General features: G+C 44.5%; 1 protein-coding gene and 1 long non-coding RNA gene across 3 annotated transcripts in view; one reads left to right on the forward strand and one right to left on the reverse strand.

Moving 5' to 3' along the window:
- LOC129051988 (uncharacterized) overlaps positions 1-27,104 on the forward strand; it is a 105,700-nt gene that overhangs the window by 5,957 nt on the left and 72,639 nt on the right. For both annotated transcript variants that reach the window (XR_010138628.1, XR_010138627.1), the window contains exons 2-4: positions 12,834-12,968; positions 13,704-13,894; positions 23,167-23,245. This is a non-coding gene — a long non-coding RNA (uncharacterized LOC129051988). The remainder of the gene's footprint in view (positions 1-12,833; positions 12,969-13,703; positions 13,895-23,166; positions 23,246-27,104) is intronic.
- On the reverse strand, positions 4,425-18,186 carry LOC100451738 (pregnancy-specific beta-1-glycoprotein 2-like). Its single transcript, XM_054540566.2, has 5 exons — positions 17,366-18,186; positions 15,770-16,135; positions 9,713-9,991; positions 6,065-6,319; positions 4,425-5,113 (listed from the first exon to the last, which is right to left on the reverse strand). Exons 1-5 carry the CDS (start codon positions 17,427-17,429, stop codon positions 5,097-5,099), a joined length of 981 nt encoding a protein of 326 aa, XP_054396541.1. The 5' UTR covers positions 17,430-18,186; the 3' UTR covers positions 4,425-5,096.

Here is a 27,104-nt window from a genome sequence, read left to right on the forward strand (position 1 = left end):
CTTCACACGAGGTCACACATATGTTATGTTACAGCTCCATCACCTTCCAGCCCCGTGAGTCCCAGTCTCTGTGGCTCTACGTTCACTGTTCTCCCTCTTTCACAATCAGATGTCCCAAACGCAGATTTTTGTCAGCTTCTGTGAGTTTGTGCTTGTGTGCAGTAGGCGGCACTGTGTATATCGTGGGGGCAGTGATGTCTGGGGCTAAGCAGTGCACGTGGGCTTTGGAGCAGAAGAGGGAGCAGCAGGGTGGGAAGATCAATGTCGGGGGTGCAAGGACAAGTCATTTTCATTTTCTCACTCCCAGGGATCAGAACCCAGGTTTCTGACTCCAGGGCACAGTACCATACCCTGCTGGTGTGCCAGGATGTCATGATGCTCATAGCGTCATGTTGCCTTGGCATTCCTTTTTTAAGGTGTAAGTTTATTTGCCGCAAATCAGAGGCAGGGCTTGGTCACCATGGCAATTTTCAATACTGTATGTGGTTCAAGTGGCTCCAGTTGGTGGCCAGAGATAAAATCTTAGAGGCATCTCTCCTGCTTGGTGTGCTGGACTCACCTCTCTCCAGATGCTTTTTTTTAAACTGATAATTCTGACATTCCCCCTCACATTTAAAGTGACCACCTCTCAGTCACAGCGTGAGCTCCTTGTCCCAGTGTTTGCTGCTTGCTTTCAATACATCCATTAAAGCTCCTTGCTGCAAACCTGTCAGATAACACCCTGGACTTAATAAAGCCATTGGTTTACCGGTCTCTTCTCTCCTCCCTGCCTGGGCTTACTGACCTCTGTGTCTATGGTCTCCAGGTGTGCCAACTGCTCCCTAGTGTCTGTAAGTAGTAAAAGCACTTACACTTTCATGTTGTAGTTGTATCATTGTAGCCTCACATGCCATCCAGGGCCTGGCATTGAGGTGGCCCTATGGGACCTGTGCTGGTTGAGCCCCTGCTGGAGCTCTTGTTTTGCGGCCTCTGGTTCTCCTGGGGACAGGAGCCTCCAGCTAACTTGATTGAAAAACTGATGCCTTTCATTGAAACACTGGGTCAGATGATATATTCGTGGCTTCAGCTGCCATAACAAACACCTTAGTCTGGGTGAAATAAACAATAGAAATCTATTTTTCACAGTTCTGTGAATAATGTGCTATTTTAACCACTTTAAAATGCACAATCAAGTGAAATTAACCACATACACAGTGTTAAATTACCATCACCACTATTTTTCCTAGGAAATTTTTATCATTTTAAACTGAAACTTTGTATCTTTTAAACAATAACTCCCTGTATATTCCACCCTAGACTTTGATCATCTCTACTCTGTCTCTATGAATTTGCCTATTCTTGATGTTTCATATAAATGGAATTATACAATTATGTGATTTTGTTTCTGACATATTTCACTTAGCATAATGTTTCCAAAGTCCATGCATGTTCCAGCGGGTGTCAGAGCTTCATTCCTCTTTATGGCAGATTAACATTCTGTTGTATGTGTCAACATATTTATTTGTTCATTTGTTGATAAGCACTTGGATTGTTTTCATATTTTATCTTTTGTGAATAATTCTGCAATCAACATTCCCATGCAAGTATCTGTTTGAGTCCCTGGATTTAATTATTTGGGTATATAACTAGGAATGAATGTTTTTTCAAATGAGAATTCTATGATTAGCTTTTTGAGGAAAAGCAAAATTGTTTCTCCTAGTGGCTGTACCTTTTTATATTCTCACCAGCAATATATGAGGATTCCAAACTCTACATAATGCTGCTACTTGTTATTTAACATTTTAAAAGAATGGTAGCCAGTTTTGTAGGTGTGATGTGGTGTCTCATTGCAGCTTTGACTTTGTATTTTCCTAATGACTAATGATGTTGAGTATCTTTTCATGTCCTTCTTGACTATTTGTATATCTTCTTTGAAGAAATGTCTATTTGAGTCTTTTGCCCATTTATAAATTGGATGGTTTGTCCTTTTGTTATTGAGTTGTGGCTAGTTCTTTATATTATCTGGACATGAAAACTGCCTATATGTGGTTCCCAAATATTTTCTCTCATTCTGTGTCTATTAATAATTTTCTTGATAATTTCCTTTGATGCACAAAAGGCTCACATCTTGATAAAGCCCAATTTATCTGTTTTTCTTGTTTCTCATGCTTTTGTATCATATCTAAGAATCCATTGCACATTTGAGGTCATCAATATTTACCTCTATGTCTATTTTAAGATGGTTATAGGTCTTATATTTAACTCACTGATGAATTTTTTAGAGAATTGTTTGATATGGTGGGAGGTAGAGTTATCTAAATTCACTGTTTTGCATGTGGTTATCTAGTTGTTTCTGCACTATCATTTGAAAAGAGAAGTGTTCATCCATTAAATTGTCTTGACACCCTCTTCAAAGAGTAATTGACCATAAGTGTAAGGGTTTATTTCTAGACTCTCAATTCTATCCCGTTTGTCTTTATGTCCATTCTTTTGCCAGCAGCTTATGTCTATTGTTTTGCCGGAGCTTCCCTTTTAATAATTGTACTCTTTTGTGAGATTTCAAATAGGAAAGTTCAAGTCCTACAACTTATTTTGGCAAGATTATTTTGGCTATTCAGGGGTACTTTTTTGAAAGGTGGGGAGGCCCATGTTTCACAATTGGGAAAGCCTTTTCTGTGTTCTTCAGGGGGAAATTTGGGAGAACCTTTTAAGAAACTTTATCTAAGTAGGTAAACTGTCACCACTTTATTTGCTGAAGTGCTATGTTAAAGTGTGCATTGCCTCTTGTGGAGGAATTGTGAGACCCTGGAAGCACTTGCCCACATGGTGAGAGACAGTGAATTCCACAATGAGGGGAAGAGAGAACTTTTTTTTGGATACAGTGTTGTTGGGGGAGTTGTATACATTTCTACTTCTTTATGTCTCTGTACAGTGGGTGTAGGGACCAGACCCATAGGGTTGGTTGGTTTTTCTCCCCGTGTGTGGAGATGAGAGATTGTAGAAATAAAGACACAAGACAAAGAGATAAAAGAAAAGACAACTGGGACCGGGGGACAACTACCACCAACACCCAGAAACTGGTAGTGGCCCCGAATGCCAGGCTGTGCTGATATTTATTGGAGAAAAGACAAAGGGGCAGGATAAGGAGTGTGAGCCATCTCCAATGATAGGTAAGGCCACATGGGTCACGTGTCCACTGGACAGGGGGCCCTTTCCTGCCTGGCAGCTGAGGCAGAGAGAGAGAAGAGAAAGAGAGAGAGAGCTTACACCATTATTTCTGCTTATTAGAGACTTATAGTACTTTCACTAATTTGCTACTGCTAACTAAACGGCAGAGCCAGGTGTACAGGATGGAACATGAAGATGGACTAGGAGTGTGATCATTGAAGCCCAGCATCACAGGGAGATGGTTAGGCCTCCAGATAACTGCTGGTGGACCTGTCTAATATCAGGCCCTCCACAAGAGGTGGAGGAGTAGAGTCTTCTCTAAACTCCCCTGTGGAAAGGGAGACTCCCTTTCCTGGTTGGCTAAGTAGCAGGTGTTTTTTCTTGACCCTGAGGCTACCGCTAGACCAGGGTCCACTTGGCAAAGGGTGTCTTCCCAGATGCTGGCGTTACCGCTAGACTAAGGAGCCCTCTAGTGGCCCTGTCTGGGCATAACAGAAGGCTCGCACTCTTGTCTTCTGGTCACTTCTCACTATGTCTCCCCAGCTCCTATCTCTGTATGGCCTGGCTTTTCCTAGGTTATGATTATAGACCGTGGATTATTATAATATTGGAATAAAGAGTAATTGCTACCAACTAATGATTAATGATATTCATATGTGATCATATTTAAGATCTATATCTGGTATAACTATTCTTGTTTTATATTTTATGATACTGGAACAGCTCATGCCCTCGGTCTCTTGCCTCAGCACCTGGGTGGCTTGCCGCCCACAAGTGGGCATCTCCATTGAACACAGTAGGTTTTGAAATCCTTGTTTATCCTCTGGGGTCTGGGTCTTGGCTTACCTGTTAGCTGCAGCTGAAGGAGGTGTCTGCTAAGGCAATAATACCTGTGGGGAGAAGAAGGGTTCAGCAGAGTGAAAGTAACTGGGGCTCAGAGAAGCCAGGAAAGTCTGACTCTTAGAAACTGTGGGTCAGCAGATGGGTGTCCTCAGGGGTAAATGGGCCATGCCAGTAGCCACTGCAGTGGACTGGAAGAAGGTAAGAGATGCTGGGTATCCCATGTTCTCTCTCAGCTCTGCAGCTGAAGATTTGGGTCCTGGGCTGGTACGGCCCTGCAGCTGGGGAAGGGTATACAGGAATGGCTGCATATCAGGACCAAGTCCATGTCATCTTCTTAGTTATTGTTACTGCAGATGGAGGATTCTGTTCAGAGACCTGGCCTGGACACTTGGGAGGGCCTACCCCATTCTTTTAAAATTATTTTAAGAGAATAGTATTAGCAAATGTGGTACATGTTTTATTCTGCTAGAATCAGTATTACTGTGATGTTTTACAATGTATCTGTTAGGAAATGGTGGGAGCCATCCACACAATGTGCATTTAAAGGGGACTCTACTATAATTTCAGTTTTCCTACTCTTTATAGAAACCATCTCTCTGCAAACACAAAGGCAATATCTCTGTGTTCATTTCTATTGGGAGCCCTGTACGCAAGGTGGAGGGAGCCACATTTCCCCCTGAGATGTTATGTAAAAGTTTGAGGTTGAGATGACATATCTGACACTCTGTTGTTACCCTCAGAAGCTACTACATGTGAAATTCTAATGACTGCATTATCCTGCCAAGTGAAAGAGGCAGGCACGAGCAAGGACAGTTAAGAGGGGTGAGAGCATCATCATGATGGGGAGTCTTGTTCTGACATCTTGGGAAAAACTGTCCACAGTGTGAAGTCATCAACTTGTTGTCCTGGTTTACAGTTTGAATGTCTGCCGTTAGGGTGTTGAACATTTTGTTGAGTTCTGAGTGGCTCAGACATCAGGTACAAGGGTTTTCCCATGAAATTTACATTGAGTTGTCCACCTCCAGCTTATAGGGCTTCTGGAACAGAGTGGGTCTTGCTCTTAGTGATTCCGTGGGAGAAAATGGAATTGGAGGAACTTGTAGAATTCAGGGTGTTGTCCAGTCTACAGGTGGATAATAAAAACAGAGAAACAATGAACAGAGCTGCAATCTCATAACCGGTATACTACAGTTTTTATTTTCCACATAATTTTTCTCTCTATGGGCATCTCTATTTTTACCAATGATAATTTCAGTAGAATAAGTTTGGTTGCAAAATAGTTTGAGTTTCTTCAAACGTGGTCTGATTCTTTACATAAGTGCAGCAAGAGTAGCAATGGACCATGTAAGCTGTCTTTTAAAATTTTCTTTTCTCTAAGTTTTTATAAGGAATCTCAGATTAAAGTTTTACAAAACTCTTGAGACTAGGAAGCCAAACCAAGGCTGACTTCAGACTTTGCCTGCAGTTCATATTGGTTCATTCTATGTATATTCTTAAATATAACATCCCAGTCAAAGCCTTGGTAATATAAGCAATGATTTCAAATGTGTCCTGTTACAAAGAGAGCAGATTGTTACTGTACTTGTGCAAATATGTGTATTACCATAAACATATTAATACTCATGAATAGTTGCCCAATTCAGGGGCAGTCAGGTAGAGAGCAAAAGTAAATGTCTCAATTATCATTCCCAGAAGTATAGTTTATTGAACTGCTATAAGCTATAGATAGATGAAAAGAGAAAAATTCCATAAATCTAGAAAAGAAACCATTTAAAGAATCAGCAAATTTTCAAACAAAAATCATAAAAACATTCTCCTCATTATTATGAATTATTTAAATGAAATCAATGTTTTTCCTTCTTGGTCTAGGCTGGGAATTTTATGAAGCTAGCAGCCTGTTTGTTAAAGTTTTGGAAGTTCTTGGTCAAATTGGGAGGGTTCAGGAGGAGAATTTGGGATTTGCTTGTGCCCTTGGGACACAGGCTGGGAATAAAAATGTTTTCCTGACTCTTCCCTGAAAGCCAGATAGACTCCACCTAAAACCCTATTGCCTATCATGCTGGGATCCACTTACCTAAGACTTTGACTGTCAAGGATTTGGATCTTTCCTTGCCAGTGGCTGGGTTACGAACAGAGCAAGCATAGATCCCGCTATGCTTTGTAGTAATTTGGCGGATAAAGAGCTTTTCTCCTGATAGCTGAAACTTCCCATTAATTGTCCAAGAATACTCTGCCGGTGGGTTAGAGTCCGCGAAGCAGGACAAGTAGAGGTTTTCTCCTGAATGGTAATAGGTGAATGCAGGGCAAATTGTGGGGCGGTCTGGACCATCTGGAGCAAAGAGAATAAAGCCACAGGTGATTTCATCCAAGGGAAGGTGATGTTCCTGGTCTCTTAAAGGGACACAGTGACCCTCTGAGCCAAGACACACCCTTAAGTCCCAGCTAAATCACCTCTATGTTCACTGAGCCGAAGCCTGAGGTATTCACCTGTGTCTGCCATCATAAGCTGTGGGCCCCAAGTCTCCCATGACAAGAGCGTCCCCTCCGCTTATATTCTTGGTTAAGGCTGTGCCTACCCAGGTTTTCCCAGGATAGGGAGTCATGGCAATCTCGGATGTCCAGAAGTAAAGGTGTCTATACTTGGACCGGAGAGAGACTGAGAGGTCTTGTCCCTGTTCGTTTGGATTTAAGCTGGTAGCCTGGCCCACAGAAGGACAAAAGATACAGAGGACGTTCAGGGTGACTGGGTCACTGCGGATGCCACCATATCGGTCCTGTATTTCATGTTGATAGGGTCCTGTTTCATTTCTCGTGACACTGGGTTGAATGAGGATGCTATTTTCAAAGGGTTGCTTTACTCTGGGACTGACCGGGAGGCTCTGATCATTTAGCCACCCCATATAGGTGTAGTTCTCACTCTAAGGTTCACAGGTGAAGGCTAAGACATCCTTATTCTCCCTGGGGTTTAAGTTGCTGATGGCGATGTAGGGCTTGGGCAGCTTCGCTGTGTGGATAACAGAGAGAAGATCGTCCTGTGTGGCACCTTTGATTCCTCCACAGGCATCCTTCAATCAGAGTTGGCATCTCCCACATCTCAGCCCACCCAAGTCCTTGAAAGCCAATAGCTGGTGCGTGTGTCACAAGACGGATGTATGATGATCTAAGGGCTCAAAGACTGTGAGGTCGCCTGCTCTGTCTTAGGAAAGCACAGACTTCCTCAAGTGTCAATTGAGCAGCAGTGTTGGGTCATGGACAGACACGTCAGTGGGAGTCACAGCCCCTGCTTCCCCTCCCAGTCTCTCCCTAATCAGTTGACTGGCTGGCTCACCTTGGGTTCCTTACCTGGAATGTGCAACTGCTGGGCCCCTTCCAAATTCCATCCTACTTTGCCCCCCTAGATATGATTTCTCTGCAGCTTCCATTTCCAAGGACGTTCTAGGGATGAGTAATAATGGGACTTCCCATTGTCCTGAAACTCTGAAGATACTGAGCAACCTGGCCTGGGACTGGACGTTTCAGCATAAATAACACAGGGGAGACCAGAGTCAAGCCTGGAGGTCAGTTCAGTCATCAGGCAGTGGAGGCACAAGTTGGGGCAGTTTTTTGCAGGTGTTTCATGATGACTTACTTGAACCAGTGACCTCTAAAGATAGAGCGGAGTGCAAGGAATGATCTAGAAAGAGTGAAGGGGACAGGCAAGAGCTGTTGGCTTTGGAGCAGAACCATGTTCCCTGTCCTGGGTTCTTTAACTTTCCTCTCCTTCTGCAGAAGGCAGGTGAGGGCCATTTGGATCTTTCCAGAAATACATGTGGACATTTGCAAATGCAGAACTGACTGGTGGAAAGAGTGGGAATGAACTGCTGGAAATCTGGTTCTCATGGACCATGTGTGTTTGATGGATATGAGACAAATTTGGAGAGAAATTTTGAAGTATTTTCTTTCATTGGACATTCTACTCTCTGATTCCATGGGTTCGACTACTCTAGGGACCTCATGTAAGTGGATTCCAGAGTGAATATGAGAAGAGACTGCTGGTTGCCAGGAGCTGGGAGTGGGGAGAATCAGAAGTTGTTCATGGGTGTGCAGTTTCAGTTGTGTAAGGTGGGGAGGTTCTAGAGTTCTGCTGTAGAGCTTGATGCTTATAGTTCACCCAGATTGAGTATTTCTTATGCATAAGAGTCAGGACAAAAAGTGTTTTGGATTTCTGACATTTTTTGATTCTGAAATGTTTCTCGTATACTTACTGATTTAGCATCCCAAATCTGAAAGATTCAAAATCTAAAATGCTTCAGTGAGCATTTCTTTTCAGCATCAGATTAGTAGGCAAAAGTGGGAGGTGATAAGCCAAAGATATTCTTGCCCTCTTTTTTTCTCTCACTACGTTTCTAGTTTGGTGATTAGGTTTCGGTCAATTCCATACTGGCCATGCTGCACTCGTGTATTTTTGATGGCTTTGGGATGTGAGAAAGGCTGATTGCTATTTTCTGTATCATCAGAACTTTCCACCTTTTCATGGTTGCATCTTTTTCACAGTGTTTGTGTTGTGGCAGTCATTAATAAGAGCCTGTCAGGTCAGATTTAGGACAGAGTTTTCTAATTCTGCAAAAAATGTTACTGGGTAGGGGTTGCATTGAATCTGCAACTGAGATTGGGTAGTATTGTCTTTCTAACAATATTGATTCTTCCAATCCATGAAAATGGAATGTCTTTCTATATATTGATATCGTCTTTAATTAATTTCAGCAATGTTTTGTAGTTTTCAGGGTATAATCATTTGACCTTTTTGGTTAAACTTATTTCAAAACATTTTATTCCTTTTGATGTTAATGTGAATTGAAATTCTTTTCTTAATTTCCTTTCAGATTGTTCATTGTTAGTGTATAGTCTAAAGAATGATCTAGAAAGAGTGAAGGGGACAGGCAAAAGCTGGTGGTTTTGGAGCAGAAACATATTCCCTGTCCTGGGTTTCTGATTTTCCCTCACCCTTTGCAGAGGGCAGGTGGCTCTTCCCTGACAGCTAGATAGACTTCACTGGAAAACATATTGCCAATGCGCCAGGGATCCACTTACCAGGGACTATGATCCTCTTGATTATGAGATTTGTTCCACCAGTGGCTGAGTTATGGATGAAACAGACATAGACCCCTCTATATGTTTTAGTGATTTGGGGGATAAAGAACACTTGTGCTGATTGCTGGAACTTCCCATCAATCAGCCAAGAATGCTCTGCCAGTGGGTGAGAGTCTGTGAGGCAGGAGAGCTTGGGGACTTCCCCTGTATGGTAATAGGTGTATGAGGAAGTAATGGTGGGGGCATCCAGGCCATGTGGAGCAAAGAGAATGTCATAGGCGATATTGTCAGAGGGAAGGGAAAATCCTGGTCTGTGGAAGGGCCACAGTGACCCTGTAAGCCAAGTCACAACACTGAAGTCCCAGCCAAATCCCTGCTGTGTTCACTGATCTGGAGCCTGAGACATTCACCTGTTTCTCCCATCACAAGCTGTGGACCCTGAGTCTCCCATGACAGGAGCAGCCTCTTTTCTCCTATTGTGGATCAAGCCTAGGCCTACTCTGGTTTGCCTGTGGCAGAAAGTCATGGCCAGGTTTGATGTCCAGGGGTAAAGGTCTCTGTAGTTGGACCTGAGAGGGACTGAGAGGCCTAGCCTCTGGCCATGTGTATTTGGGATGGCAGCCTGGCTCACAGAGGAACAGAAGATACTCACGGAGGAGATTCAGGGTGACTGGGTCACTGCGGCTGGCACTCACTGGGTTCCGTATTTCACATTCATAGGGTCCTGTAATATACTTTGTGACACCAAATAGAAAGAGGGTCCTGTTGGTTTCAGACAGCTTCAACCTGTGAGTCTTAGGGAGGCTCTGACCATTCATCCACCACAGGTAGCTTGCGTCTGGAGTCTCAGGATCACAGGTTAAGATCACAGTGTCCATGGCCTCCCTGGGGTTTAAGTTGCTGCTGGAGATGGAGGGCTTGGGAGTCTCCACTGTGCGAAAAACAGAGAGAAGATTGCCCTGTATGGCACCTTTGATTCCTCCAAAGGCATTTTTCAATCAGAGTTGGCGTTTCCCACCTCTCAGCCCACCCAAGTCCTTAAAAGCCCATGGCAGGTGTGTGTGTTACAAGACAGATGCATGGCAATCTGAGGTTTCAGAGATTGTGAGGCTGCCTCCTTTATGTGGGAGAAGCACAGACTTTCTGAAGTGTGAATTGAGCAGCAGCATTGGGTGATGGAAAGACACAGGACCAGCAGTCACAGCCCCTGGTGCCTCTCTGAGTCCCTCCGTCTCCAGCTGCCTGCCTGGCCCACCTTGTGGTCCTCACTGGGAGCATGCAGTGCTGGAATCTTCTTAGTCTCAGTCTGACTTTGCGCCCCGAGGTATGTTTTCTCTGCAGCTTCCCTTTCCAAGGACATCCTGGAGATGGATGATGGAACTTCCCATTGTCCTTAAACCCTTTGGGTGCTGGAAAGCCTGGCCTGGGACTGGGTACTTCAGCAGAAATAACACAGGGGAGACCCGAGTCAAGCCTGGAGGTCAGTTCAGTCATCAGGCAATGGAGCCACAAGGTGGGGCAGTTTTCCCAAGTGTCTCATAGTGACTGACTTGAGCCAGTGACCTCTAAAGATAGAGCAGAGTCCAAGGACTGACCTACAAAGAGTGAAGGGGACAGGCAAGAGCTGATAGCTTTGGACCAAGACCATGTTCCCTGTTCTGGGTCCATGATGCTCCCTTCCCCCTGTAGAGGGCAGGTGAGGACCATGTGGATCTTTCTAGAAATACATGTGGATGTTTGCAAATGCAGAACTGACTGGTGGAAAGGGCGAACATGAGCAGATGATGGAAATCTGTCCCTCAGGGACCATATGTGTTTGGTGGATATTAGAACAATATTTGGGAAGGAGTCTTTGTTTTTTTTTTTTACTATAATCATTTTATTGATTATTTTTATGGTTGAGTTACATATTCTTTGTTTTCTTTTTATTTATTTATTTATTTATTATTATTATTATACTTTAGGTTTTAGGGCACATTTGGGAAGAAGTCTTGCAGATACTTTCTCTCTTTAGACGTTCTACTCTCTGATTCTGAGTTTGACTACTCTGTGTACCTCATATCAGTGGATTTCAGAGTGAATCAGAGAGTAGAATAGTAGTTTCCAGGAGCTGGGATCACGGGAATAGGGCATTGTTCTGCGGGTGTGTGGGTTCAGTCATGCAGGATGAGGAGGTTCTAGAGATCTCCTGTACAGCCTCATGCCTATAGTTCATACAGATAAAGTGCTCCTTACGCAGAAAGCTTAAAACAAAGTGTTTTGGATTTCTAATTTTTTTTCATTTGGAATATTTGCAGTATATGTACTGGTTTAGCAGCCCAAATCTGAAAAATTTAAAATCCAAAATGTACCAGTGAGCACTTCTTTTTAGCATCACATCAGTGGTCAGAAGTGTTGAGTTTTGGAGCATTTTAGATTTTGGATTTCTGGATTTGGGATGCTCAATTTGTAATACTGTAATTTTCCCATAAAATGTTGTCAGGAGTTTAAACCTCATGTTATGTTCTGACTCTAGGAACAAAAAAAAAATTTGGAGGAAACATTAAAATGTTTTCATAAGTGGAAATTTTTACTGATGGCCCAAACATCTAAGATCAATTGCTTGTAGTAGTATTTCTCTTGAGACCAAAATAAGGTTCAGGTGTGCCATGAATTGCAGCAGGATCACATTATGCTCAAAGAAAGATGCCAAAGGTGATTTGAAATTAGCAACTCCTTACGCAGAGAGAGTCCAGTTAAAAGGACAAAACTGGTCAGTGCATCAATTACATAAAGGGAGGAATGATGCCAAATTAAAAGAAGTGATGTGTGTTATGTTAGTAAATATAGAAAGAAGTCCCTGCTTCTACTTTCTGTGCAGAGTTAGGAAAAATGGGGTGGACCCCAAAACAGGTATGTGAAATGCTTTCTTCATTTTCTCTTAAGTTCAGGAAACACCACTAGAGTTTAAGTTTGTGTGAATTAGGAAGAGTCTAAGTGAGATGCCAATGGCTCGTGTGACTCCCCACACGAAGAACTCCAACTTATGAAAACGGCATCATCATGAGGAAACAGTTGTATGTGGCACAGGCAGTAAAACCATCAGATAGCGCCCACCTGGCCACCTCCAACTGGTCCCCAAAACCACCAGTTTTCCCATTACGTGTATGTTACAGCCTTTGTAGTTGTCCCACAAGTATAAAATATAAAAATTGCTATTGTCAAAACAAAATATTAAATATGAAGTTGAACATGTTGTTCCACTTTTTTTCCCCACTCTTTTTGAACTTTCCTGTTTCAGTTTTGGATGTTTCTATTGACACATCCTCAAGCTAGGGATTCTTTCCTCAGCTTGTGCAGTCTACCAGTAAGCATCAAAAGCATTCTTCATTTCTCTAATGCCATTTTTTTCCTAAGACAGAGTCTCACTCTGTCACCCAGGCTGGAGTGCAGTGGCATGACCTCAGCTCACTGCAAGCTCCACCTCCCGGGTTCACGCCATTCTCCTGCCTCGGCCTCCCAAGTAGCTGGGACAACAGGCGCCCGCCACCACGCCCGGCTAATTTTTTGTATTTTTAGTGGAGACGGGGTTTCACCATGTTAGCCAGGATGGTCTCCATCTCCTGCCCATGTGCTTGCCTTGGCCTCCCAAAGTGCTGGGATTATAGGTGTGAGCCACTGTGCCCAGCCATCTCTGTAGGATTTTAACGAGTTGTTGACTTTTGAGTTTGTTCAGCTTTTTACTTAGTGTTAGAACCGAGTGACAAATTTCAAGCTTGTTATATGCCTGACAGGAAGCCAGAAGTCTCTAGGGAGTGACCGGAGAATGTGAGCTGCATAGCAGGTTGAGGATGGAGTCACAAGTGAAATGGGTGAAATGAGCCCATGGACTTTGTGGACTGCAGGCCTGTCCAGCCTCTGACACCCTGGTGAGTCAGTGCAAAGACTACAACAGTGACAGCAAACTAGCATGGCTGACTCCATCTGGCATCTAGTCTCAGGTTGGCTGTCCTGACTCATTCCTGGGCATAGGCCAGGCTAACCTTGGGAGGAATTTAGTTTATGGTTTAATTTTGAAACAAGAATGATAATAGTTCCTCCATAAAACTAACACCCTTACTTTGCCCAGGGACTGCCTTTGTCAAACTAGTGAAAGACCATGAGATTAAGATTATAGGAGGGAACTGAATTCTGCTAAAATATTGGCACAGTTTCTATAATCCCTGACTGTTCCAATGTCATTTGGCCAGAGTTTACAAAATTTGTAACTAATTGCTCCTATAGATAACATCACTATTGTAGAACATGAGATTGGTCTTTTGAGATGTTTCTCATTCTTTTGCATTCTGGCAACCGGCTGACCTCATCCATACCTATGACTAATGGCTCAGCCAGTCATGTCCCTACCTAGAGGTGGATTCAAGCACAAACAGATCATTTCCCTCCGCCCGTATGATTCCGTCACCAAACAATCACCAGTACTCATTTTTCAGTCCTGTGCCCCCGAAACTACCCTTGAAAATCTCTAACCCCTGATCCACTGGGGAGGCTGATTTGAGTAATAATAAACCTCCGTCCTCCTGTTTGGCAGACTTGGAGTCATTAAAATCTTTCTTTACTACAAACCACCATTTCAATAAAATTTTTTTTTCTTTTTTGTGCAGGAAGCCAGAATAACTTGTCTGGCAATGATAAGAGTGGATGGAGGAACTGCCTATCCCTGTCCCATGGTCTTGTTCACAGGTCAGCCTCACAAAGGGAAATAGCCCTGGATGGGAATACAGTGGAAGCTCATTCTCTTAGTGACCTGGGGACATCGGCTGGAGATGAAGCCTGACAGGAGTGGCAACTCCAGGTGATTTCTGAGCCTTTCCTATTTCCTGGGAGGTGGGCCAGGCAACAGTGTTAGTGGGAAGGGAACAGAACAGCCAGCCTAGTTAGAGGGAGTGTCTGGGGAAGGCCTAGGGGTGGAGGAAGAAGCTGTGCAGGACAGGGCTTGCCAGTCAGAATGAAGTGGGATGAAGATGAGGGACACAGAGAAGCAGAGAGAGGCAGAGACACTATGGCAGTGAGCAGTGAGGGCTACACTGACTTCAGAGACCCCAGGGACCAGGTGCCCCCAGTTCCACAGTCCAGGACCAAGGAGCCCTGAGAACCCTCTGGTGGCCAAAGAGCTTCAGAGTTACATAAGGTGGGGTGGCTTTTGGGGCAAGAGGTAGTGGGGGGATGAAACATGGGTGTCAGCCTCTGAAGGACAAGGGACAAGTGTGGCTAGAACCTCCTAGGATTCTGCATCCAAGATCCAGTCTCTAAAGAGGTTTTGGATCATTGATTTCTTCATTCCATTCCTTCATTTGTTATGTGAGAGCTCCTGAGTGTGTGTCTCTCACTGGGCCTGTGGTGGTGTAGGGTGTGAGTGGGGAAATAAAACAAGGTCCTCTCATTGATCCTCTCATGATAGTGACATGGACACTTTGGGAAACACAGGATTTCAGGTTGAGTGATGGGGGTTAAGATCTGAAGGGGAGGCCTGGACATGTTTTTTGCATTGACTCTGACGGTTGAATGAGGTGATTTAGTTCTGGAGTACAGACTAATCAGCTGACCATTTGCTCTCACTCCTCTGAGGTTTGGATGCCTATGAAGAGAGGATTTGAGCCAATAAATGACTGTGTGGTCCTTGGAACCCAGTAAGCCCTCACTTCTGATGGAGGAGAGGATGGGCTTGTTGCTGCAGACAGACCTCATGTGACCCTCTTCTCCCCTTTGTGTTGGTGTGACTCTGGTTCGGTGACTGTGCCTTCCTGTGCCTAAGTTTTCTGTGAAACAACTAAGTGAAATGGCAAATGGACTGTGGCTTTTCATGCTATCTGTGAATAAATGTTAAATTATTCACAGCCACCTGACCTAATGCTTGGCACAGTGGAGGTGTTCACACAAACAGCATTTATTATTAATTTGCTTCCATGAGAAAGCACCTTTAGGTGAGATCCCTGTGGATAAGCTGCTACCAGGTACATCTTCTGTCTTCTGTTTCTGCTTCTGGGGACATTAGACTTTCTATGGACTGTCCTAAGCCTCCTAAGGCAGTTGGCTGATGGCCTACAAAGCTTGTCTTTCTGTCCTCTCGACTCTGAGTGTCAGGTGAAGAAAGCTCTGTCCTTGCCCAGATGAGGTTCTGAGGGCTGAGCTCTGGCTGGTGAACAGCCCAAGGAGACACAGTCCTCAGACAGCTGGAAAATCCTTGGTCCCAGTATGCCCTGCCCAAGAAGCCACAACCCAGCCCTGGCACAGGCTCCTCAGCTTTATCTGGAGCAAGGATTTAGGGTCAGGGGTCTGGGGTTGAGGCTTCTAGGGCTGAGTTGCTCTGAGCATATCTCAGTGGGCCCCTCAGGCCAAGCCCTACTCAGTTCTCCAGGGTCTCTCTCAGGGTCAAATTTATGAAGAGGGCATGAGGTGCTTGGCTGAGACTGATCTCCTCCTGCTGAGTCCCCTCATCAGACTGTCCTTCCTCTGCAGCAAGTGTCTGCAGGGTCTGGATGTGGGAAAGGAATCCTGATCTGTTGAAATTTGTCTCCTCTGTGTGTGTCCTGCACTAAATGTCCAATCCCCAGCATGGGACGTAATGCAGAGAGGGACACAGGCAGAGTCCAGGCCTGAAAATCCTGTGTGTGTGAAGTAGAAGTGACCCCTGTCCCCGAACACCCAGGGATCATGTGGAATCACTTACCACATAAGGTGAAGGTGAAATTTCCAGTTACTCTTCTAGTCCCATCACCTCGCTTTATGATGTGTAAGGTGTAGGATCCTGCGTCCTCCCGGGTGACATTCTGGATCAGCAGGGATGCATTGGAATATACTGTTTCTCGTCCACTGTATGCAGGCCCATGTATAATTATTTGACCGTCTACTTCGTATGATGTAATGTAATGGTAGAGGTCCTTCATTTGCCCTTTGTACCAGATGTAGCCAGTAAGATTCTGGGGCAAACTGTGGACAAGTAGAAGAACATCCTTCCCCTCAGAAACTTTGGGTGGCTGGGCTTCAATCGTGACTTGGGCAGTGGTAAGCGGGTTCCAGAAGTTTAAAAGTGATGCTAGGAGGTGGAGAGAGCATCAGTCAATATTGAGACCTATGTATTGGGGTGAAAAGATGGGGCCCTGGGTCCTGAGTAGGTCTCTTCAATCTTCAGCCTTGAAGACACACACACACACACACATACACACACACATACACACACACACAAAAGGGACATGTGTGTTTGTGTGTGTGTATGTGTATGTGTCCTACTGTCGTACTAGGTCAAGGTCAGCAGCATGACCCGCATTCCTTCAACACTTCTGAACTTGGCATTTTTCTGTTTGGAATCCTCTTCCCCAGGGGTCTGCACGGCCCCCTCCACACTGCCCTCAGGTCCTGCTCACATCAGGTCATCCTTAGACTTCTTTCCTGACACCTCCTTTAGAGACCCTGGGTCTTCCCTTTCTGACCTTTCCCTGCTCTTCTCCCTCCAGTGTTCTTGTCAACACCTGACCTCACATTCTAGATCTCTTTGCATGTCTCTCTTCCTCCCCATGACAGTGTGAGCTCCGTGAGGACAGGGACTTTTTTGATCTTGTTTTCACCCCAGTGCCTGGAACAGGCTGCAGACTCCTGTAGATGTCAGAGTTCTCAGGGCCGTCCACACCCTGGGTGTTTTTTTCCCCCCAATTGTTGAGGTTTTTTGCTGAGGACAGTGTTTCATGTCCTGCTTATATTTTTATTTGAAGTGTCATCTGATATAGTTATTATTATCATTTTTCAAAATGTGCTGGCCCCTGATGATTAATCAGGAAAAGAGAACATTTAAGATTTTCCTACCTCTTACCAATTTCGGTTCAATGTGACTTTCCTGTTTTGACCCCTGTCCCTCTCTGGTGTTTCTTCCCATATCCAGGCTCCAACAGAGCCTTTTCTTTTTTTTCTTTTTTTTTTTTTTGAGACGGAGTCTCGTACTGTCACCCAGTCTGGCATGCAGTGGCGCTATCTCGGCTCGCTGCAACTTCTGCCTCCCGGGTTCACGTTGATTCTCCTGCCTCAGCCTCCTGAGTAGCTAGGATTACAGGAGCACACCACCATACCTGGTTAAGTTTTTGTATTTTTAGGAGAGACAGGGCTTCACTGTGTTGGCTGGACTGATCTTGAACTCCTGATCTCGTGATCCACCCACCTCAGCCTCCCAAAGCGCTGGCTGCTTTTATTTTTTAGAACCCCATCCTCTCCAGGAGACCCCATCCAGTCTCTCTGCTTCCTCCTCCTGTCCTCTCCCAGGAAGTTCTCTCCTCACCTGTGAGCAGGAGCCCCTTCCAGGTGATGCGCTGTGTGCAGGGAGGGCCTGAGAGGGGCCCCATGCTCTGCTGCTTGCGTGTTCTCCTCTGTGGAGATGAGCCTAGGATCCAGAAGCTTCCTGAGCACGGCTGTCACCTGTGCTGTCCTTCCTCCTTCTGCACTGAGCCTCTTCCCAGGACAGGAGCACTTCTCAAGCTCATGGGCGGGGTCAGGCCCAGGACACCTCTCTGTCCCCTCCTCTCTCAGTCCTGCCTCCTTGTCCCTCCTTCTGTTTTTCCTTCTGTCTGTGTTTCAGGTCCCTGGGAATTGTGGAGGCCTCTGCCTTTTTCAGCAGTGATTCTTTCACCAAACCTCAATATATACTTTGTGCAGACACACACACACAGAAGAGACACACACAGACTCACACAGTCACACACATACCCTGCAGATTGGGCAGGCACAGTCCTGGGCCTCAGCCTCCTGCTGTCCCCATGGCTCTGGGTCGGGGTGCACATTTAGGCCCTTTACCCTCTTTCATCCCCATCTGGCTCTCCCCTGCAGTGCAGGCGGCTGGAGCTGCACCAGGTCCCTGTCACAGTGATGCCCCATTGTGCTGTGGGTGAGCTGTGTGTTGCCTGGTGAGAGGGACCCTTCCTTTCTGTAATCATGTCTGGCTTGGCTACAGCTTCCAAGGATGGACATTCAGGACCTGGCTGTCCCAGAGGAAACTGTCCTTCCTGGAGGTGTGCAGGGTGAATCTCTCATGCCTCTTGGGAGGACAGGCCTGTGCTGGTTGCTCAGTCGGGGTTGTGAGTCCCATAGTAAAAGGGACAGTTCTCGGTCACTCTATGGCAAACTGGGATCTGGTGGCTGAGCTGGAGCTCAGGGTTTCTCATGTTCTTCCTGACCATCTTTGATGTCCTCTCTTCTCTGCTCAGCTGATTGTCCTGTGGTCACCACACCTTCCCTGTGGTGGTGCAGGAGGAAGTGGGGAGTTACCCAGGGACCCCGCGGGACATGGCTCATTGAGACGCAGGAGGGGGAGCCTGGGACAGAGCAGGGGTTCAGAGCTGGAGAGATTTATCCCGACTTACTTCGTGGCCATGATGGGCTCAGCCCTCCATGTGCTGACATACCTAGGGTTCTGTCCTGAAGGTTTTGACCTGGCCAAGCTGCTCTCTGTAGAGGAGGAACAGGCAGTGGCTAGAGAGCCTGTCTGGAGGGACTTTGCTCACAGCTGAGAGGGCGGGTGTGGGTGAGTTGTGTTTTGGGAGCAAAGACCAATAACATCCCCCTTCTCCCCACAAGCACACAGTAGAGGTCTGTCTTCCCAAGGGACAGCTGGGGGTATGTGGCCACATCCCGGATGATGCCTGTGTGTGACCATCACACGTGCTCTGAGACCCCGGGGTGCAGCGTTCAGGCAGGTCACAGGGTGCCTGGCTGATTCCCGGGAAGCCTGTGGGCCCTCCGGCAGCCGCTGTTCTGTGTCAGCGCTAGGCTTGGCCTGGGATGCCCCAGAGAACAGGACAGATGGAGCAGGGGCGGGTATTTAGGAAGCAGTGACAGAAAGTGTTGATGAGGGTGGAGGGAGGTCACGAGGGGAAAGCCCCCATTGTGGCGTCGCGTGCACCAGCGCTGTCCTGGGAGATGCCTTTAGCTGGGCCCAGGGAAGGACCAGGTGTGTGGGGCAGGAGCTGCCTGCAGAGGGAGTGGTGTTAGGTTGGCGGCCGCCAGGTCAGGGAGGAGCTGACAGAGTCCGTGTGGGGAGCATGGAGGGCACTGAGGGCTTGGGCCGATCTGACCCTGATGAGGGCGGACCCTGCTGGGCTGTGGGTTCTGCTGAGGGAGGTTGGCATCCCCTGGGAAGGCTCCAGGCTGGGAGGGAGTCTGTCGCCCTCTGGTGGACAGGGAGGGAAGTGTGAACGGCAGCAATCCCAGGCCAGGCTGCATGTTTTCTTCCACATGGATCTGCACACTTCAAATGAGGTCACACTTATGTTATGTTACAGCTCCATCACCTTCCAGCCCCGTGAGTCCCAGTCTCTGTGGCTCTGCGTTCACTGTTCTCGCTCTTTCACAATCAGATGTCCCAAACGCAGATTTTTGTCAGCTTCTGTGAGTTTGTGTTTGTGTGCAGTAGGCGACACTGTGAATACCCTGGGGGCAGTGATGTCCGGGGCTGAGCAGTGCACGTGGGCTTGGGAGCAGAAGAGGGAGCAGCAGGGTGGGAAGATGAATGTCAGGGGGCCAGGGGAAAGTCGTTTACATTTTCTCACTGCCAGGGACCAGAACCCAGGTTTCTGACTCCAGGGCACAGTACCATACCCTGCTGGTGTGCCAGGATGTCATGATGCTCATAGCGTCATGTTGCCTTGGCATTCCTTTTTTAAGGTGTAAGTTTATTTGCCACAAATCAGAGGCAGGGCTTGGTCACCATGGCAGTTTTCAATACTGTATGTGGTTCAAGTGGCTCCAGTTGGTGGCCAGAGATAAATTCTTAGAGGCATCTCTGCTGCTTGGTGTGCTGGACTCATCTCTCTCCAGATGCTTTCTTTAAACTGATAATTCTGACATTCGCCCTCACATTTAAAGTGACCACCTCTCAGTCACAGCGTGAGCTCCTGGTCCCAGTGTTTGCTGCTTGCTTCCAACACATCCATTAAAGCTCCTTGCTGGAAACCTGTCAGATAACACCCTGGACTTAATAAAGCCATTGGCTTACCGGTCTCTTCTCTCCTCCCTGCCTGGGCTTACTGACCTCTGTGTCTGTGGTCTCCAGGTGTGCCGAGTGCTCCCTAGTGTCTGTAAGTAGTAAAAATACTTACATTTACATGTGGTAGTTGTATCATTGTAGCTCCACATGCCATCCAGGGCCTGACATTGAGGCTGCCCTATGGGACCTGTGCTGGTTGAGCCCCTGCTGGAGCTCTTGTTCTGGGGCCTCTGGTTCTGCTAGGGACAGGAGCTTCCAGCTAACTTGATTGAAAATCTGATGCCTTTCATTGAAACGCTGGGTCAGATGATGTATTCATGGGCTTCAGCTGCCATAACAAACACCTTATCCTGGGTGAATTAAATAATAGAAATCTATTTTTCACAGTTCTGTGAATAATGTGCTATTTTAACCACTTTAAAATGCACAATCAAGTGAAATTAACCACATACACAGTGTTAAATTACCATCACCACTATTTTTCCTAGGAAATTTTTGTCATTTTAAACTGAAACTTTGTATCTTTTAAACAATAACTCCCTGTATGTTCCACCCTAGACCTTGATCATCTCTACTCTGTCTCTATGAATCTGCCTATTCTTGATGTTTCATATAAATGGAATTATACAATTATGTGATTTTGTTTCTGACATATTTCACTTAGCATAATGTTTCCAAAGTCCATGCATGTTCCAGCGGGTGTCAGACCTTCATTCCTCTTTATGGCAGATTAACATTCTGTTGTATGTGTCACCATATTTGTTTATGCCTGTGTTGATGAGCACATGGATTGGTTTCATATTTTATCTTTTGTGAATAATGCTGCAATCAACATTCTCATGCAAGTACCTGGTTGAGTCCCTGGATTTAATTCTTTGGGTATGTCCCTAGGAATGGATGTTGTTTCAAATGAGAATTCTATGATTAGCTTTTTAAGGAACAGCAAAATTGTTTCTCCTAGCAGCTGTACCTTTTTATATTCTCACCAGCAATGTATGAGGATTCCAAATTATACATAATGCTGCTACTTGTTATTTATCGTTTTAAAGGAATGGTAGCCAGGTTTGTAGGTGTGATGTGGTGTCTCATTGCAGCTTTGACTTTGTATTTTCCTAATGACTAATGATGTTGAATATCTTTTCATGTCCTTCTTGACTATTTGTATATCTTCTTTGAAGAAATGTCTCTTTGAGTCTTTTGCCCATTTATAAATTGGATGGTTTGTCCATTTGTTATTGAGTTGTAGCTAGTTCTTTATATTATCTGGACATGAAAACTGCCTATATGTGGTTTCCAAATATTTTCTCTCATTCTGTGTCTATTAATTATTTCTTGATAATTTCCTTTGATGTTCAAAAGGCTCACATCTTGATAAAGCCCAATTATCTGTTTTTCTTGTTTCTTGTGCTTTTGTATCATATCTAAGAATCTATTGCACATTTGAGGTCATCAATATTTGCCTCTGTGTATTTTAAGATGTTTTTATGGTTATAGGTCTCATATTTAACTCACTGATTAATTTTTTAGAGAATTGTTTGATATGGTGGGAGGTAGAGTTATCTAAATTCACTGTTTTGTATATGGTTATCTAGTTGTTTCTGCACTATCAGTTAAAAGGAGATTTGTTCCTCCATTAAATTGTCTTGGCACCCTCTTCAAAGAGTAATTGACCATAAGTGTGAGGGTTTATTTCTAGACTCTCAATTCTATCCCATTTGTCTTTATGTCCATTCTTTTGCCAGCAGCTTGTGTTTTAATAATTTTACTCCTTTGTGAGATTTCAAATAAGAAAGTTCAAGTCCTACAATTTATTTTGGCAAGATTGTTTTTGCTATTCAGGGGTACTTTTTTGAAAGGTGGGAAGGCCAATGTTTCACAATTGGGAAAGCCTTTTCTGTGTTCTTCAGGGGGAAATTTGGGAGAACCTTTTAAGAAAGTTTACCTAAGCAGGTAAACTGTCATCGCTTTATTTGCTGCAGTGCTATGTTAAAGTGTGCATTGCCTCTTGTGGAAGAATTGTGAGACCCTGGAAGCCTCTGCCCATGTGGTGAGAGACAGTGAATTCCACAAGGAGGGGCAGAGGGGACATTGTTTTGGGATACAACGTTGTTGTGGGAATTGTATACATCTCTACTTCTTTGTCTCTGTGCAGTGGGTGTAGGGACCAGCCCACAGGGTCGGTGGGTTTTTCTCCCCATGTGCAGAGACAAGAGATTGTAGAAATAAAGACACAAGTCAAAGAGATAGAAGACAGCTGGGCCAGGGGGACTGCTTCCACCAAGATGCAGAGATCGCTAGTTTCCCGGAATGCCAAGCTGTGCTGATATTTTTTGGATACAAGACAAAGGGACAGGATAAGGAGTGTGAGCCATCTCCAGTGATAGGTAAGGTCACGTGGGTCATGTGTCCACTGGACAGGGGGCCCTTCCCTGCCTGGCAGCCGAGGCAGAGAGAGAGAGAATAGAAAGAGAGAGAGAGCTTACACCATTATTTCTGCTTATTACAGACTTTTAGTGCTTTCACTAATTTGCTTCTGCTAACTAAACGGCAGAGCCAGGTGTACAGGATGGAACATGAAGGCAGACTAGGAGTGTGACCACTGAAGCACAGCATCAGAGGGAGATGGTGAGGCCTCTGGATAACTGCGGGTCGACCTGACTAATGTCAGGCCCTCCACAAGAGGTGGAGAAGTAGAGTCTTCTCTAAACTCCCTTGGGGAAAGGGGGACTCTCTTTCCCGGTCGGCTAAGTAGCAGGTGTTTTTCCTTGAGAATGAGGCTACCACTACATCATGGTTCGCTTGGCAACCGTCATCTTCCCAGATGCTGGCGTTACCGCTAGACTAAGGAGCCCTCTAGTGGCCCTGTCTGGGCATAACAGAAGGCTCGCACTCTTGTCTTCTGGTCACTTCTCACTATGTCTCCCCAGCTCCTATCTCTGTATGGCCTGGCTTTTCCTAGGTTATGATTATAGACCAAGGATTATTATAATATTGGAATAAAGAGTAATTGCTACCAACTAATGATTAATGATATTCATATATAATCATATCAAAGATCTATATCTGGTATAACTATCCTTCTTTTATATTTTATGATACAGGAACATTTCATGCCCTTGGTCTCTTGCCTCGGCACCTGGGTGGCTTCCCGCCCACAAGTGGATATCTCCATTGCACACAGTAGGTTTTGAAATCCTTGTTTATCCTCTGGGGTCTGGGTCTTGGCTTACCTGTTAGCTGCAGCTGAAAGAGGTGTCTGCTTAAGGCAATGACACCTGTGGGGAGAAGAAGGGTTCAGCAGAGTGAAAGTAGCTGGGGCTCAGGGAAGCCAGGAAAGTCTGACTCTTAGAAACTGTGGGTCAGCAGATGGGTGTCCTCAGGGGTAAATGGGCCATGCCGGTAGCCACTGCAGTGGACTGGAAGAAGGTAAGTGATGCTGGGTATCCCATGTTCTTTCTCAGCTCTGCAGCTGACGATGTGGGCCCTGGGCTGGTACGGCCCTGCAGCCGGGGAAGGGTATACAGGAATGGCTGCATATCAGGACCAAGTCCATGTCATCTTCTTAGTTATTGTTACTGCAGATGGAGGATTCTGTTCAGAGACCTGGCCTGGACACATGGGAGGGCCCACCCCATTCTTTTAAAATTATTTTAAGAGAACAGTATTAGCAAATGTGGTACATGTTTTATTCTGCTAGAATCAGTATTACTGTCACGTTTTTCAATGTATCTCTTAGGAAATGGTGAGAGCCATCCACACAATGTGCATTTAAAGGGGACTCTACTATAATTTCAGCTTTCCTACCTCTTTATAGAAACCATCTTCTCTGCAAACACACAGGCAATATCTCTGTGTTCATTTCTATTGGGAGCCCTGTATGCAAGGTGGAGAGAGCCACATTTCCCCTGAGATGTTATGTAAAAGTTTGAGGTTGAGATGACATATCTGACACTCTGTTGTTATCCTCAGAAGCTACTACATGTGAAATTCTAATGACTGCATTATCCTGCCAAGCGAAAGAGGCAGGCATGAGCAAGGACACTTAAGAGGGGTGACAGCCTCATCATGATGGGGATTCTTGTTCTGACATCTTGGGAAAAACTGTCCACAGTGTGAAATCATCAACTTTTTGTCCTGGTTTACAGTTTGAGCATCTGTTGTTATGGTGTCGAATATTTTGCTGAGTTCTGAGTGGCTCACGCTTCAGATACAAGTGTTTTCCCATGAAATTTACATTGAGTTGTCCACCTCCAGCTTATAGGGCTTCTGGAACAGAGTGGGTCTTGCTCTTAGTGATTCCACGGGAGAAAATGGAATTGGAGGAACTAATAGAATTCAGGGTAATGTCCAGTCTACAGGTGGATAATAGAAACACAGAAACAATGAACAGAGTCGCAATGTCATAACAGGTGTACTACAGTTTTTATTTTCTACATAATTTTTCTCTCTATGGGCATCTCTAATTTTACCAATGATAATTTCAGTAGAATAAGTTTGTTTGCAAAATAGGTTGAGTTTCTTCAAATGTGGTCTGATTCTTTACGTAAGTACAGCAAGAATAGCAATGGACCATGTAGGCTGTCTTTTAAAATTTTCTTTGCTCGAAGTTTTTTTAAGGAATCTCAGATTAAACTTTTACAAAACTCTTGAGAATAGGAAGCCAAACCAAGGCTGACTTCAGACTTTTCCTGCAGTTCATATTGGTTCATTCTATCTATATTCTTAAATATATCATCCCAGTCAAAGCCTTGGTAATATAAGCAATGATTTCAAATGTGTCCTGTTACAAAGAAAGCAGATTGTTACTGTACTTGTGCAAATATGTGTATTACCACAAACATATCAATACTCATGAATAATTGTGCAATTCGGGGCAGTCAGGTAGAGAGCAAAAGTAAATGTTTCAATTATCATTCCCAGAAGTATAGTTTATTGAACTGCTATAAGCTATAGATAGATGAAAAGAGAAAAATTCCATAAATCTAGAAAAGAAACCATTTAAAGAATCAGCAAATTTTCAAATAAAAATCATAAAAACATTATCCTCATTATTATCAATTATTTCAATGAAATCCATGTTTTTCCTGCTTGGTAGGCTGGGAATTTTATGAAGCTAGCAGCCTGTTTGTTAAAGTTTTGGAAGTTCTTAGACAGTCCAGTGGTATAATCTGAAAGTTATCAGAAACTTGTGTTAAAGAGTACTTGTCAGCATCTTTTCCATAAATCTCCTTGAAAAGGAAGCAATTTTGGACTGTAGCTGATTGGAAATTCTTTGAGGAAGAATAAAAACAACGTCTGTGAATGAAAAAGATTTTAAATGACTATGGTTAAAACTCTGATGAGAATTCATTATGATAACACAGCTCACATAAAAAGTTAGTTACTTCTGTGGTATATGACATTATGGCTGATAACATATTTAATTTCTAGGAATCTCATACAATTTCTGGAACAATCATATCAGTAACATATCCATAAATGTAACATAGAGAAGGTTTAGCATCCTTTACCACTTATGATTTGAAAATGCTTTTCATATAATTTTACATATCAAATAAAGTGGCTTTTCCATGTAGCTTGTGTTTCTCAACAGGATTACTGAGTTCTTTGTGGAGGTCATTAATGAATAGGGCCAAGAAATATAGGTTTATGTATGCTGAAAAATTTCCCTGGATAATTCCAATATGCCCAGCTAATAATCATTAATTTAGGTCTAAGTTTTACCTATTAGAACAGCTGTTCTTTATCCTGGTTACACATTAGTAGCATCTGGGAAGACTTAAAAATTACCATTGCCTGCGTCTCTCTTTAGACCATTAAATTGGATCCTATGGGTGGGGCTTCAGCATCCATTTAAAAAACTGTTTTCCGGTGATTCCAATGTGTGGCTGTATTTCCCATCAGATTTCTCTGATTTCTTGTGGCATTCACTTTTTTCTATTTTGGTATTATAATTATTTTTCGGGTCTTATCATCTATCTTAGGCTTTATGTTCCTTGGGATAGAAACTTTGCCTTCTTCATTTCTGTATCTTTCATGAACATATGAGTGGGTCATCAGGAAAATGTTCTCAATCACATGTAGGTTGTGTTCTGAGTCTTAGGTTTACACATTAATGCTAGAGTCATCTTTCTCCGGGAGGTCAGAGGTTGCTTGTGATGAAGGGTATGGGTAAGCCCATAATGCAGATGGTAGATGGGAGATCACCCTGTTTCTAGCCATAGCATTGGAACTAAGCATTCTATGTGTTTATCAGGTGGAGGGGAATGGATGTGTAGAAAGACAGATTTAATTAGAATGGAGGGATTATACTAAGGAATTGAGGGAATGGAAGCAATAAAAATTAGTAAAGAGAAGAAATGTGAACTTATCAAATAGGCAGGAGTAGATCCCTGAAGATTTTTGAATAGGTGAGTTAACTAGAATTTAGGAAGGTAATAAGGCAGTCATACACAAGGAAGATTTGAAAGACTGGAGATAAGTCAAGCAGTACCTTTAGCAGTTGTTGAGGTTGTGGGAATGGAGAGAATGATACAAGTGAGAGATGTTAAAAAAAAAAGATCAGGAGGCTTTTATAAGGTATTGAATCTGGGAAACAAATGAGGAGAGGCTGAGGCTAATCATTTGTAGGAGACAGTGGGGTACAGGGAGCATGAAGAACAGGGGAGAAGAGACCTGCAGGAATAAGTGCTGAGAAGCAGGAGTTTAGGGGGAGGAGGAGGAGATCCAGTCCCAAATACCGGCAAAGAAGTCCTTTCCCTCTCCCAAGCATGGCAGTCAGCCCTGCAGGAAACAGGACAAAAGGAAAGGCCATCATACCTGCCAGTCTTCCTGAAATAAACTACACCAGGGCTGCTATATCAGAGCCACACTCACCAATACTTGAATCATGATGCTGACAGTGGCTGTACCTGAAAGGCCAGGAGAACTTCCTTGTACTGAAGTATCTGTCATGGAAAGAAAAGAAGAGAAGGCATAAAGGTGATGTTATTTTACAGTGTGGTACCTTAAGAACCATCACTAAGTATGAAGTAGTTTC

The sequence above is a fragment of the Pongo abelii genome, chromosome 20 (genome assembly GCF_028885655.2).
Source record: "Pongo abelii isolate AG06213 chromosome 20, NHGRI_mPonAbe1-v2.0_pri, whole genome shotgun sequence".
NCBI lineage: Eukaryota > Metazoa > Chordata > Mammalia > Primates > Hominidae > Pongo > Pongo abelii.

Coding starts and splice junctions, on each gene's coding strand:
- LOC100451738 (XM_054540566.2), bottom strand. CDS start 17,429: ATGGGGCCCCTCTCAGGCCCTCCCTGCACACAGCGCATCACCTGGAAG. Junction 16,136..17,365: donor GAAGGGGCTCCTGCTCACAG/GTGAGGAGAGAA, acceptor TCCACCTCCTAG/CATCACTTTTAAACTTCTGG. Junction 6,320..9,712: donor AGTCACCCTGAATCTCCTCC/GTGAGTATCTTC, acceptor TCTTTGCTCCAG/ATGGTCCAGACCGCCCCACA.